The 15,443-nt window shown below is 62.3% G+C and overlaps 1 protein-coding gene across 1 annotated transcript; it reads right to left on the bottom strand.

The window, feature by feature from the left end:
* Positions 1-4: 4 nt before the first annotated feature.
* Positions 5-15,130, bottom strand: LOC127465448 (glutamate receptor ionotropic, NMDA 2D-like; the record flags this gene model as incomplete). Its single annotated transcript, XM_051775929.1, has 11 exons — positions 15,083-15,130; positions 11,727-12,151; positions 9,881-10,473; positions 8,379-8,493; positions 7,214-7,425; positions 6,276-6,432; positions 4,956-5,109; positions 3,555-3,680; positions 2,561-2,790; positions 1,430-1,590; positions 5-137 (listed from the first exon to the last, which is right to left on the bottom strand). Coding segments are annotated over exons 2-11 (2,289 nt in total), but the record flags the coding sequence as incomplete, so codon positions are not given.
* Between the last annotated feature and the right edge of the window lie 313 nt (positions 15,131-15,443).

Genomic DNA, 15,443 nt, shown 5'->3' with positions numbered 1-15,443 from the left:
AGCCCCTCTGCAGGGCGATGCCGTAGCCGGTGGAGGCGAAGACCTTCCCCGAGCCGATGGTGACGAGCTTGCAGCCCTCCTCCTTGCGGGCCATGTAGTTCAGCACGGCCGCGTCGTAGATGAAGGCGTCCAGCTTCCTGGGGGACACGCCCACCGCCCTCAGACACGCCCACCGCCGCCAGGCCACGCCCACGGCCCACACAGCCCCGCCCATGGGGTTTAAAGCCCCGCCCACAGGCTCACCTGTGCGTTAAGCCCCGCCCTCAGGCTCGTCCCTGGGCCCATAAGCTCCGCCTGTAGTCCATACCATAGACCACGCCCACAGCACATAGGCCCCACCCACATCTCATGCTGCCCCACCCATGGGGTTAAAGCCCCACCCACAGGCTCACCTGTGAGCTAAGCCCCGCCCACAGGCTCATCCCTGGGCTCACCTATACCCATAAGCTCCACCCATAGTCCATAGGCCACGCCCACAGCATGTAGGTCACGCCCACAGCCTGCACAGCCCCGCCCATGGGGTTAAAGCCCCGCCCACAGGCTCACCTGTGTGCTAAGCCCCGCCCACAGGCTCATCCATGGGCTCACCTGTACCCATAAGCTCCGCCCACAGCCCAAGGGCCACGCCCATATATCATAGGCCACACCCACAGGCTCACCTGCGGACTAAGCCCCTCCCACCTCCCCTCAGGTCCCTCCCACTGCACCAAAGCCCCGCCTCAACCCTTCTAAGCCCCTCCCCTTCCCCAGGCCCCTCCCACTCTCTGGAAGCCCCGCCCACAGCCCTCCCCTCCTAATTCCTGCCTCCAGACCCTTGACCACACCCATGACCACACCCTGTGGCCACACCCCGTGACCACACCCCTGACCACACCCCTGACCACACCCTGTGACCACACCCATGACCACACCCTGACCACGCCCCCATACCCCGTTTTGAGGTGGTGCAGGGCGTCCTCCACGCCCCTCTGGTTGTACCTCACCCTGGACCACACCCATGACCACACCCATGACCACGCCCATGACCACACCCGTGACCACGCCCTGACCACGCCCCCATACCCCGTTTTGAGGTGGTGCCCCTCTGGTTGTATCTGACCATGTACCACACCCATGACCACGCCCATGACCACGCCCATGACCACACGCTGACCACGCCCCGTACCCTGTTTCGAGGTGGTGCAGGGCGTCCTCCACACCCCTCTGGTTGTATCTGACCATGAACCACACCCATGTCCACACCCTGACCACACCCATGTCCACACCCTGACCACGCCCCCGTACCCCATTTTGAGGTGGTGCAGGGCATCCTCGACGCCCCTCTGGTTGTACCTCACCCTGTACCACACCCATGACCACACCCCTGATCACACCCATGACCACACCCCCCGACCATATCCCTGACCACGCCCATGGCCACACCCCGTACCCCGTTTTGAGGTGGTGCAGGGCGTCCTCGACGCCCCTCTGGTTGTATCGGACCATGTAGCTGTGCATGGCCGGGTAGTTGCTGCGGATGTTCTTCTCCGTGCTGCCGTTGGGCACCGTCCCGAACTTCAGCGGGGGGTACTGCTCCTGGGGGCGCTGGAACTGCGCCCCAAAAACGCCATCAGCACCCCAGAAACCACATGGCAACCCCAAAAACCACACTGGAACCCCAAAAACCACACTGAAACCCCTAAATCCACACTGGAATCCCTAAATCCACACTCGAACCCCAAAAACCTCCTTGGAACCCCAAAATCCACAAGGGAACCCCAAGAACCCCCTTGGAACCCCAATGTCCCAAATACCCCCAACCCCCTCAATGTCCCCCAATGTCCCCCCAATGTCCCCCTAATCCCCCCAATGTCCCCCTGTGCCCCATATCCCTCCTTGTCCCATGTTCCTCTGTGCCCCCCAATGTCCTCAGTATCCCCCAATGTCCCCCCAGTGTCCCCCCAATCCCCCCCACTGTTCCCCCAATCCCCCCAACATTCCCAATCCCCCAAATCCCCCCAAATCCCCCCAATGTCCCCAATGTCCCCCCAATCCCCCCAATGTCCCCCCAATGTCCCCCCCAATGTCCCCCAATGTCCCCAATGTCCCCCCAATGTCCCCCCAATGTCCCCCAATGTCCCCCCAATGTCCCCCCAATGTCCCCAATGTCCCCAATGTCCCCCCAATGTCCCCAATGTCCCCCCAATGTCCCCCCAATGTCCCCCCAATGTCCCCAATGTCCCCAATGTCCCCCCAATGTCCCCCCAATGTCCCCAATGTCCCCAATGTCCCCCCAATGTCCCCAATGTCCCCCCAATGTCCCCCCAATGTCCCCAATGTCCCCAATCCCCCCAATGTCCTCCCAATGTCCCCCCAATGTCCCCAATGTCCCCAATGTCCCCCCAATGTCCCCCCAATGTCCCCAATGTCCCCAATGTCCCCAATGTCCCCCCAATGTCCCCAATGTCCCCAATGTCCCCAGTGTCCCCCCAATGTCCCCCCAATGTCCCCCAATGTCCCCAATGTCCCCAGTATCCCCCAAATGCCCCCAGTCCCCCCCCAGTGTCCTCCCCGGTGTCACCTTGCGGTCGCTGAGCCCGGACACGGTGTCCACGTACTCCTCCTGGATCATGAAGGCTGCCAGGTTGGCCGTGTAGCTGGCGAGGAAGATGACGGCGAAGAAGGCCCAGACCAGCACCATGATCTTGCTCGTGGTGCCCTTGGGGTTCTCCACCGGCACCGAGTTGTTGAACACCAGCGCCCAGAGCAGCCAGATGGACTTGCCGATGGTGAACGTGGAGCCCCCCGCGCCTGGGGGGACAGGGGACATGGGGACAGGGTCACACGGGGTCACACGGGGTCACACGGGGTCACACAGGGACAGGGGACACCGAGACAGGGTCACACGGGGTTACACGGGGACAGGGGACACCGAGACAGGGTCACACGGGGTTACACAGGGACAGGGGACACCGAGACAGGGTCACACGGGGTCACACGGGGACAGGGGACATGGGGACAGGGTCACACGGGGTCACACGGGGTCACACGGGGTCACACAGGGACAGGGGACACCGAGACAGGGTCACACGGGGTCACACAGGGACAGGGGACACCGAGACAGGGTCACACGGGGTCACACGGGGACAGGGGACACCGAGACAGGGTCACACGGGGTCACACAGGGTCACACAGGGACAGGGGACACCAGGACAGGGTCACACGGGGTCACACGGGGTCCTCCAGCAACACTTGACGTCACCCAGGGACAGGGGACACCGGGGAGGTCACACGGGGACAGGGGTGGGGTCACACGGGGTCAACTTGCACTGGCCAGGCTCCAATTGCGTCCCCCCTCCCTCCCCAGGTGTCCCCAGGTGTCCCCACTCACACTGGCCGCTGGCCAGGCTCCGGTTGTGTCCCCCCCTCCCTCCCCAGGTGTCCCCCCAGGTGCCACCCCAGGTGCCCCACTCACGCTGGCCACTGGCCAGGCTCTGTTTGTGTCCCCCCTGCCCAGGTTCCCCCCCAGGTGTCCCCCCAGGTGTCCCCAGGTGTCCCCAGGTGTCCCCACTCACGCTGGCCGCTGGCCAGGCTCCGGTTGTAGCCCACGGGGCTGAAGTACTCGAAGATGAAGACGGTGACGGCCACGACGGTGAGACACATGACGAACATCATCACCCACACGGCCGGGCTGTACGGCTCTGCGGGGACACCACGGGGACATGGGGACACCATGGGGACATGGGGGGGACACAGGGACATGGGGACACCACGGGGACATGGGGACACCATGGGGACAGCACGGTGAGACACATGACGAACATCATCACCCACACGGCCGGGCTGTACGGCTCTGCGGGGACAGGGGGACACCATGGGGACACCATGGGGACACCATGGGGACATGGGGACACCACGGGGACACCATGGGGACATGGGGGTGACACAGGGACATGGGGACACCATGGGGACACCACGGGGACATGGGGACATTGGGGGGGACATGGGGACACCATGGGGACACCAGGGTGAGACACATGACAAACATCATCACCCACACGGCCGGGCTGTACGGCTCTGCGGGGACACCACGGGGACATGGGGACACCATGGGGACATTGGGGGGGACATGGGGGGGACATGGGGACATGGGGACACCATGGGGACATTGGGGGGGGACATGGGGGGGACATGGGGACATGGGGACACCATGGGGACATTGGGGGGGACATGGGGGGGACATGGGGACATGGGGACACCATGGGGGACATCATGGGGACATGGGGGGGACATGGGGGGACATGGGGACATGGGGACACCATGGGGGACATGGGGACATGGGGACAGCACGGTGAGACACATGACGAACATCATCACCCACACGGCCGGGCTGTACGGCTCTGCGGGGACAGGGGGACACCATGGGGACACCATGGGGACACCATGGGGACACCAGGGGGACAGGGGGACACCATGGGGACATGGGGGGGACATGGGGACATGGGGGGGACAGGGGGAAATGGGGGGGACAGGGGGACACCATGGGGACATGGGGGGGGACATGGGGACACCGTGGGGACACCATGACGCTGATCCTGGGTGGGTTTTTGAGGGTCTCGGTTGGGGGTTTGGGTTGTTTAGGGTGGTTTTGGGGTGGTTTGAGATTTTTTGGGGTGGGTTTTGGCTGGTTTTGGGGTAGTTTGGGGTGTTTTGGGTACCCAGGAAGGCAGAGGGGGACACGGTGCCATTGCTGATCCCGGGAGGGTTTTTGGGGGTCCCAGTTGGGATTTGGGGTGGTTTTGGGGGTCCTGGTTGGGTTTTTGGCTGGTTTTGGGGTAGTTTGGGGTGTTTTTGGTACCCAGGAAGGCGGAGGGGGACACGGTGCCGTTGCTGCGGGACACCATGACGCTGATCCCGGGGGGGGTTTTGGGGGTGTTTTTGGGGTGGTTTTGGGTGATTTTGGGTGGTTTTGGTACCCAGGAAGGCGGAGGGGGACACGGTGCCGTTGCTGCGGGACACCATGACGCTGATCCCCGTCTCCACGAAGGGCACGGAGAAGTCGATGATCTCGGAGCGCTCCTCGTTGATGGTCAGGGAGCCGATGGCCATGTCGGCCCGGCGGTAAAACACCTGGGGGGGGGCACGGGGGGGATATTTTGGGGGCACAGGGGATGTTTTGGGGGTATAAGGGGTGGTTTGGGGTCCCGCCTGCCCCCCATGCCCTCCCCAGCCCCCCTTGGTTGCTCTCCCCAACCCCCCCTGGGGGGGGTCCCTGTGTCCAGGGTGGGCTTTGCGTTACGGGGTCAGGTTTTGGGGGCACAGGGGGGGGATTTTAGGGCACAGGGGGGGTGTTTTTGGGGTATAAGGGGGTGGGTTTGGGGTCCCACCTCCCCCCCCATGCCCTCCCCAGCCCCCCTTGGTCACTCTCCTTCACCCCTCTTGGGGGTCTCTCCACAAGCCCCCGTTGCCATGGGGGCTCCGGGGGGGTATTTTTGGGGCTCTGGGGGGGTATTTCGGGGCACAGGGGAGTGTTTTTGGGGTGTAAGGGGGGGGGTTTGGGGTTCCCCCCCCCCGTGGGGCTGGGTTTGGGGTCCCACCTCCTCCCCAAGGCCTCTCCCCTTGGTTTCTCACCCTGATCCCACTTGGGGGGGGGTCTCTCCCCTTCCCACTGTGTCCAGGGTGGGCTTTGCGTTACGGGGTCAGGTTTTGGGGCACGGGGGGTATTTTTGGGGCATGGGGGGGTATTTTTGGAGTATAAGGGGGTGGGTTTGGGGTCCCACCTCCTCCTCCATGCCCTCCCCACCCCACCACCCCCCAGGCTCACCCTGATCCCACCTGGGGGGTCTCTTCCCATCCCACCGTGTCCAGGGTGGGCTTTGCATTATGGGGTTGGGTTTTGGGTTAAAGGGGTGGATTTGGGGGCACAGGGGGGGATTTTTGAGGTACAGGAGGTGTTCTTGGGGTCCCACCTCCTCCCCAAGGCCTCTCCCCTTGGTTTCTCACCCTGATCCCCCTGGGGGGGTCTCTCCCCTTCCCACTGCGTCCAGGGTGGGTTTTGCGTTACGGGGTCGGGTTTTGGGTTAAAGGGGGGGATTTTTGGGGCACGAGGGAGTATTTTTGAGGTACAGGGGGTGTCTTTGGGGTCCCACCGGCCCCCCACGCCCTCCCCAACCCCCCTTGGTTGCTCTCCCTGATCCCCTTTGGGGGGGTCACCGTGTCCAGGGTGGGTTTTGCGTTTCAGGGTCGGGTTTTGGGGCACGGGGGGGTATTTTTGGGGTGTCTTTGGGGGGTCCCACCTCCCCCACCATGCCGTTCCAGACGCCGTCGATCTTCTTGCCGTGCTTGCCGTTGGTGACCAGGTAGAGGTCGTAGGTGAAGCCGAGGGCCCGCGCCAGGCGCTTCAGGATGTCGATGCAGAAGCCTTTGCAGCACTTCTTCTCAAAGGGAGGGGGGCTGGGGGGGGGACCCCGAAATTGGTGGGGGGTCCCATGGGGTCCTGGGGACACCTTCAGGGTTCTGGGGACACCCCCAAAGTGGAGGGGGCACCCCCAGAGCGGGGACGAGCTGCCTGTGCACTGCAACCCTCCCCCCTCCCCGTCCCAGGTACCCACCCCCCTGCCCCAGGTGCCCCCCACCCATCCCAGGTGCCCCTCTTTCCCTGGTGTCCCCCAGGTACCCCCCACCTACCCCAGGTACCTTCCCATCGCAGGTGCCCCCCACCTATCCCAGGTACCCCCCACCTACCCCAGGTACCTTCCCATCCCAGGTACCCCCCAGATACCCCCCATGTACCCCCCCACCCCAAGTACTCCCCCATCTCAGGTACCCCCCCTTTCCCCAGTGCCCCCCATGCCCCCCCCGGCCCAGGTGCCCCCCACCTATCCCAGGTACCCCCCAGATACCCCCATATACCCCCCCCTCCCCAAGTACTCCCCCACCTCAGGTACCCCCCCTTTCCCCAGTGTCCCCCATGCCCCCCCATCCCAGGTACCTTCCCATCCCAAGTACCCCCCAGATACCCCCCATGTAACCCCCACCCCAAGTACTCCCCCACCTCAGGTCCCCCCCCTTTCCCCAGTGCCCCCCATGCCCCCCCCATCCCAGGTGCCCCCCACCTATCCCAGATACCCCCATATACCCCCCCACCCCAAGTACTCCCCCACCTCAGGTCCCCCCCCTTTCCCCCGTGCCCCCCGTGCCCCCCCCGGCCCAGGTGCCCCCGTGCGGTGCCCACCTGGCGGTGCGGTTGAGCTGCCTGCGGCAGGGCACGGAGTCGCGGATGCAGGTGCCGGTGGCGGGGTCGGTGCTCTCGACGATGACGAAGGGCCGCTCCTCCAGCGTGGCCACCGTCAGGTGCCGCCCGTCCTCCACCGGCTGCAGGAACCGCCCGTACCGCGACCACACCGGGTACTTGAGCCGCAGCACCTGCTGCTCCCAGCTGCCCACCTGGGGGGGACACCACGGGGGGACATCGCTGGGACACGTGGGGACACGTGGGGACATCGTTGGGATATGTGGGGACAACATTGGGACAGGTGGGGACATCACTGGGATAGGTGGGGACATCACTGGGACAGGTGGGGACATCACTGGGATAGGTGGGGACATCACTGGGATAGGTGGGGACATCACTGGGACAGGTGGGGACATCACTGGGATAGGTGGGGACATCACTGGGATAGGTGGGGACATCACTGGGACAGGTGGGGACATCACTGGGATAGGTGGGGACATCACTGGGATAGGTGGGGACAACATTGGGACAGGTGGGGACAGCATTGGGGCATGTGGGGACATGGGGGGACACCGTTGGAATAGGTAGGGACAGGTGGGGACAGGTGGGGACAGCATTGGGACAGGAAGGGACATTGTTGGGACAGGTGGGGACACCACTGGGACATGTGGGGACACGTGGGAGGGACACAGGGTGGGGAACAGGCTGAGGAGGTGTCACCCTTGGGGACAGTGACAGGGAACTGTCCAAGGTGCCACCACGACAGGGTGTCACCCTTGGGGACAACCCCAGGGTCCCCTCAGCGCCGAACTCTCCGAGGTGCCACCGCGCCGGGGCGAGCGGCCACGTCACCGTCCTGTCAGTGCTACGTTGTTGTGACAACACCACGTGTCCCCAGGACAAGGTGTCACCAGGATGAGGTGTCACCAGGATGAGGTGTCCCCAGGACAAGGTGTCCCCAGGACGAGGTGTCCCCAGGATGAGGTGTCACCAGGACAAGGTGTCACCAGGATGAGGTGTCACCAGGACAAGGTGTCACCAGGACAAGGTGTCACCAGGACCAGGTGTCCCCAGGACCAGGTGTCACCAGGACCAGGTGTCACCAGGACAAGGTGTCCCCAGGACGAGGTGTCCCCCTCCCCGTCCCCAAGTGCCACCCACTCACCACCTCCCAGGCGCGCTCCTTGTTGAGGGACAGGACGACGAGCGAGGGGTTCACCAGGTACCCGTCGGCGTTGAAGGAGAAATCCTTCTGCCCCCACGAGATGTTGGTGAAGTACCTGCCCGGGGGGGGAAGGGGGGGCCACGTAAATTAGAAATTTATTTCTAATTTTTTTTGTTATTTTCCAATCGTTTATTCTGGTATTTATTATTATTTTTTTGTTATTTTTTTGTTATTTTTTAATTAATTTTTATTTCTATTTTTCATTCTTTATTTCTATTTTTTCTGTTTCTATTTTTTCTATTTCTACTTTTCATTATTTTCTATTTCTACTTTTCATTATTCTCTATTTCTATTTTCCATTATTTTCTATTTCTATTTTTAATTATTTTCTATTTCCATTTTTCATTATTTTCTCTTTCTATTTTTCATTATTTTCTCTTTCTATTTCTCATTATTTTTCTATTTCTATTTTTCCTATTTTTATTTCCGTTTTTATTTCTATTTTTTACTATTTTCCATCATTTACGATGTTATTTATTATTATTTGTTATTATTTTCTATTTCTGTTTTTCACCATCTACTGTTTCTATTTCCATTTTTATTCCTATTTTTTCCCATCATTTATTCTGTTATTTGTTATTATTATTTGTTATTATTTTCTATTTCTATTTTATATTATTCTCTATTTCTATTTTGTCTATTTCTATTTTTATTTCTATTCCTACTTTTATTTCTATTTCTCAGCCCCATGTCCAGATCCATCTGAGTGTCCCCAGTCCAACTGTCCCCAACCCCAACCACGTCCCCAACCATGTCCAGACCCACCTGAGTGTCCCCAACCCAACCCAACCCAACCATGTCTACACCCACACAAATGTCCCCAACCCAACTGACCCCAACCCCAGTCATGTCCAGAGTCACCCAAATGTCCCCAACCCAACCCAACCATGTCTACACCCACCTGAGTGTCCCCAACCCAACTGACCCCGTGTCCAGACCCACCTGAGTGTCCCCAATCCGAGTGTCCCCAACCCAACCATGTCTAGACCCACCCAAGTGTCCCCAAACCCAACCATGTCCAGAGCCACCCAACTGTCCTCAACCCAACCCAACCCAACCATGTCCAGACCCACCCGAGTGTCCCCAACCCAACTGTCCCCAACCCAACTGTCCCCAACCCAACTGTCCCCAACCCAACCAACCCCAACCATGTCTACACCCACCCAAGTGTCCCCAACCTGAGTGTCCCCAACCCAACCATGTCTAGACCCACCCAAGTGTCCCCAACCCAACTGTCCCCAACCATGTCCAGAGCCACCCAACTGTCCCCAACCCAACCAAACCCAACCGCGTCTACACCCACGTGAAGACACGTGGTCCCAATCTGAGTGTCCTCAACCCGAGTATCCCCAACCCAAGTGTATGGCCCCCATGTGAACGTCCCCAACCCCAGTGTCCCCACCCCGCGTGCCCCCGGCCCCGTCGCTGCCCCGCGCGCCCACCGGTGGAGGTTGTCGTTGATCTGGGTGACGTTGGGGGCGCGGCAGTCGTTGTTGAACTCGGGGATGAAGCCGTAGTCGCGCAGCAGCGCCTCGGCGCCCTTGGCCACGATGGCCACGCCGTTGAGCACGCGGTGCTGCAGGTCGTCGCGCCAGCCGGCCGACAGCACGGCGAACAGCCCCGCCGGCACGTGCTCGGGCAGGTTCTCGCTGCCCCCCAGGTTGGTGCCCACCACGAACCAGATGTAGCCGGGCCCGGTGAGGCCGGCGTCGCGCGCGGCGCGGAACACGGCCTCGGCCTCGTCGCGCGAGCAGTAGAGCAGCCGGATCTGCGCCGACACCTCGCGCAGCTGCCGCCGCGTGCGCGCGCCCTCGGGGTCGTCGGTGAGGTTGAGGGTGACGACGCCGCGGTGCTCCCAGCCGATGAAGCTGCTGTCCGTCAGCACCTCCACGTAGTCCACGACGTCCTCGTAGCCCGGCAGCAGCGTGGTGACCACGGCGAAGGCCGTCCAGTCGTACTCCTCCAGCACCTCGAAGATCACCTGCAGCTGCTGCTCCGTGGAGGAGCCCAGCTGGAGGAAGGTGGAGCCCTTCTCCTGTTGGGGGGGAGGGGAAGGGGAGGGGAGGGGCCACGAGGGGGTGGGGACACAGGGTTGGGGACAGTCAGGTGGGAGCAGACACGGTGGGGACACGAGAGGGGGTTGGGGAGGGTTGGGTTGGGGAGGGTCAGGTGGGTCTAGAACATGGTTGGGGACAGTTGGGTTGGGGACAGTTGGGTTGGGGACACTCAGGTGGGTCTAGACACAGCTGGGGTTGGGTTTGGTTGGGTTGGGAACAGTTGGGTGGCTCTGGACACAGTTGGGGACATTGAATGACCCTAGACTGGTTGGGGTTGGGGACAGTTGGGTTGGGGAGGGTCAAGTGGGTCTAGAACGTGGTTGGGGGTTGGGGACAGTTGGGTTGGGGACACTCAGGTGGGTCTAGACACAGCTGGGGTTGGGTTTGGTTGGGTTGGGAACAGTTGGGTGGTCCTGGACACGGTTGGGGACAGTTGGGTGGCCCTGGAGACAGTTGGGGACAGTTGGGTGGTCCTGGACAAGGTTGGGGTTGGAGACAGTTGGGTTGGGGACAGTTGGGTGATTCTGGACACAGTTGGGTTGGGGATAGTTGGGTTGGGCACAGTTGGGTGGCCCTTGGCACAGTTGGGGACAGTTGGGTGGCCCTGGACAGGGTTGGGGTCAGAGACAGTTGGGTTGGGGACAGTTGGGTGACCCTGGACACAGTTGGGGACAGTTGAGTGACCCTGGACAGGGTTGGGGACAGTTGGGTGACCCTGGACACAGTTGGGTGACCCTGGACAGGGTTGGGGGCAGGTGGATGACCCTGGACACAGTTGGGGACAGTTGAGTGACCCTTGACACGGTTGGGGACAGTTGGGTGACCCTGGACATGGTTGGGTGACCCTGGACACAGCTGGGGACAGTCGACCGGCCCTGGACACGGTTGGGGTCGGAGACATTTGTGTTGGGGACAGTTGGGTGACCCTGGACACAGTTGGGTGACCCTGGACACAGCTGGGGACAGTTGGGTGACCCTGGACAGGGTTGGGGACAGGTGGGTGACCCTGGACACAGTTGGGTGACCCTGGACACGGTTGGGTGACCCTGGACACAGTTGGGGACAGTTAGGTGACCCTGGACACAGTTGGGTGACCTGGACACAGTTGGCTGGCCCTGGACACAGTTGGGGACAGTCGGCCGGCCCTGGACAGGGTTGGGGTCGGAGACATTGGTGCTGGGGCCAGTCGGGCCGTGTCCCCTCGGCCGCCCCCGGCCGGGCCCTCGCCCACCTTGGGCGTGAGGACGATGGCGGAGCCGCCGTTGACGCCGATGATGGGCACGGCCGTCTGCGCCGAGATGAAGTCGAGGATCTGCGCCACGGCCTCGGAGCGCGTGTCGTCCTCGAAGACGACGCCGTGGATGCGCAGCGAGGACAGGACGTCGCAGAGCCGCACGATGAGGCTGCGCGGGTTGGTGTCGTTCAGCACCACCCCCACCGGGTTCACCTCCAGAGAGAAGTTCCGGAAGGTTCCGGGCGCCAGGCGGGGCCCGGCGGCGCCGTAGGAGGCCCCGCTCAGGATCACGGCCACGTTGAGGGTCCGGCGCGGCGCCGCCGGCGGCTCCAGGAAGGGGCTGGCGCAGGCCAGGGCCAGGGCGAGCAGCATCCTGAGCGCGGGGGCCGCCACCGGGGGGGTCATCGCGCCGCCGCCGCGCCCTGGGGGGGCACGGGGGAGTCAGCGGGGCCAGCCGGGGCACACCAGTAATGCCCAGTAACTACCAGTAACACCCCAGTGCCCAGAAAGGGTCGGGAGGAGTGGCAATGGTGCCCACCAGTAACACCCAGTAACACCCAGTAACCCAGAAAGTGTTGGGAGGAGTGGGAATGGTGCCCACCAGTAACTCCCAGTAACCTCCAGTAACACCCCAGTACCCAGAGAGGGTTGGGGAGAGGAGAACCAGTTCCCACCAGTAACCCCCAGTAACCCCCAGTAACCCAGAAAGGGTCGGGAGGAGTGGGAATGGTGCCCACCAGTAACTCCCAGTAACCTCCAGTAACACCCCAGTACCCAGAGAGGGTTGGGGAGAGGAGAACCAGTTCCCACCAGTAACCCCCAGTAACCCCCAGTACCCAGAAAGGGTGGGGGAAAGGGGAACCAGTGCACACCAGTAACCCCTAGTAAGCCCCAGTAACTCCCAGTAACTCCCAGTAACACCCCAGTGCCCAGAAAGGGTCGGGAGGAGTGGGAATGGTGCCCACCAGTAACCCCCAGTAACCCCCAGTAACCCAGAAAGGGTCGGGAGGAGTGGGAATGGTGCCCACCAGTAACCCCCAGTAAGCCCCAGTAACACCCAGTACCCAGAAAGGGTTGGGGAAAGGGGAACCAGTGCCCACCAGTAACCCCCAGTAACCCCAAGTAACCCCCAGTAAGCCCCAGTAACCCTCAGTAACACCCCAGAAAGGGTCAAGAAGAGGAGAACCAGTTCCCACCAGTAACCCCCAGTAACCTCCAGCAACACCCAGTAACCCCCCAGTGCGGGAGAGGGTTTTCCCTGCTGTTGCCATGACAACGAGGTGACAAACCCGTGTCATTGTCCCCAAAATAGGGGTGACAAACACGTGACAGCGGGTGACAAAGCCCTGTCACCGTCCCCAGAACAGCAGGTGACAAACATGTGACAGTGGGTGACAAACCTGTGTCACCGTCCCCAAAACAGCAGGGGACAAACCGGTGCCAGCGGGTGACAAACCCGTGTCACCGTCCCCGTGACAACAAAATGACAAACCCGTGTCATTGTCCCCAAAACAATGAGGTGACAAACCGGTGCCAGCTGGGACAGTGCAGTGTCACCGTCCCAGAGCAGCCGGGGACAATCACGTGTCACTGTCCCCAGAACAACAGGGGACAAACCGGTGCCAGCGGGTGACAAAGCCTTGTCACCGTCCCCAGAGCAGCAGGGGACAAACCCGTGTCATTGTCCCCAAAGCACTGAGGACAAACCCCTGTCACCGTCCCCATGACAACGAGGTGACAAACGTGTGACAGCAGGGGACAAACCCGTGTCATTGTCCCCGTGACAACAAGGGGACAAACATGTGACAGCGGGTGACAAACCAGTGCCAGTGGGTGACAAACCCCTGTCACTGTCCCCGTGACAACAAGGGGACAAACCGGTGCCAGCGGGTGACAAACCCGTGTCACCGTCCCCAGAGCAGCAGGGGACAAACCTGTGACAGCAAAGTGACAAACCCGTGTCACTGTCCCCAGAGCAACAGGGGACAAACCCGTGTCGTTGTCCCCAAAGCACTGAGGAAAAAGCCCTGTCACCGTCCCCATGACAACGAGGTGACAAACATGTGACAGCGGGTGACAAACCGGTGCCAGTGGGTGACAAAGCCCTGTCACTGTCCCCGTGACAACAAGGGGACAAACCGGTGCCAGCGGGTGACAAACCCGTGTCACCGTCCCCAGAACAGTGAGGTGACAAACCGGTGCCAGTTGGGACAGAGCAGTGTCACCGTCCCCAGAGCAGCAGGGGACAAACCCGTGTCGTTGTCCCCAAAGCACTGAGGACAAAGCCCTGTCACCGTTCCCATGACAACAAGGTGACAAACATGTGACAGCGGGTGACAAACCTGTGTCACCGTCCCCAAGACAGAAGGGGACAAACCCGTGTCGTTGTCCCCAAAGCACTGAGGACAAACCCCTGTCACCGTCCTTGTCACAAGTCAGTGTCCCCCTGCCACCCCTCCCCGTGTCCTCCCCCTGTCACCCCCTGGTGACACTCCCCATGTCCCCTCCATGTCCCCCCCATGTCCCCACCCCCCGGTGACACCCCCGGTGTCCCCAACCACCCCCCCCCCGTCCCTCCCATGTCCCCTCTGTGCCCCCCCTCAAATGACACCGCCCTGGTGTCATCCCCATGTCCCCCCCCCCCCCCGTCCCCTCCATGTCCCCTCCATGTCCCCACATCCCGGTGACACTCACGGTGTCCCCTCAATGTCCCCCCCATGTCCCCACCCCCTGGTGACATCCCACTGTCCCCAAGCCCCCCCATGTCCCCTCCATGTCCCCTCCGTGTCCCCCCCATGTCCCCCCTCAGGTGACACCCCCGGTGTCCCCAAGCCCCCCCCATGTCCTCCCCATGTCCCCTCCGTGTCCCCACCCTGGTGACATCCCACTGTCCCCAAGTCCCCCCATGTCCCCCTCATGTCCCCCCCATGTCCTCCCCACGTCCCCCCTCAGGTGACACCCCAAGCCCCCCCATGTCCCCTCCATGTCCCCACCCTGGTGACATCCCAGTGTCCCCATGTCCCCCCCATGTCCCCCCCATGTCCCCCCTCAGGTGACACCCTCAGTGTCCTGGAGCCCCCTCTTTGTCCCCCCACCATGTCCCCTCTATGTCCCCACCCTGGTGACATCCCACCGTCCCCAAGCCCCCCCGTCATGTCCCCCCCATGTCCCCTCCATGTCCCCACCCCCTGGTGACACTCCCAGTGTTCTGAAGCACCCCCTTTGTGTCCCCCCCCCCCGGTGACACCCCCGGTGTCCCCAACCCCCCCCGTGTCTCCCCCCATGTCCCCACTCCCCGGTGACCCCCCCGGTGTCCCCAAACCCCCCCCCCGTGTCCCCCCCCCAGGTCGTACCTGGCCCAAGCTCCGCTCCGGGGGGGGGCTCGGCCTCATCTCGGCCGGGGGGGGACACTGAGGGGGGGTTTGGGGACAATAGGGGGGTTTGGGGACACTGGGGGGGGGTGGGGACACGAGGGGGGGTTTGGAGAGAATGGGGGGGCTTTGGGGACACGGAGGGGGGATTGGGGACACTGGGGGGGGTGGGGACACTGGGGGGGTTGGGGACACGGGGGGGGGACACACACGGGGGGACACAAAGGGGGTGTTGGGGACACTGGGGTTTTGGGGACACCGGGGGGGGGGTTTGGGGACACTGGGGGGGGACACGGGGGGGTTTGGGGACACACAGGGGGGTTGGGGACCCTCGGGGGGGTGG

This window comes from Manacus candei, unplaced genomic scaffold (assembly GCF_025592945.1).
Source record: "Manacus candei isolate 608988 ecotype Guabito, Panama unplaced genomic scaffold, ASM2559294v1 h1tg000396l, whole genome shotgun sequence".
In the NCBI taxonomy this organism is placed as follows: Eukaryota; Metazoa; Chordata; class Aves; order Passeriformes; family Pipridae; genus Manacus; species Manacus candei.
This window is presented reverse-complemented; position numbering and strand designations above follow the sequence as displayed.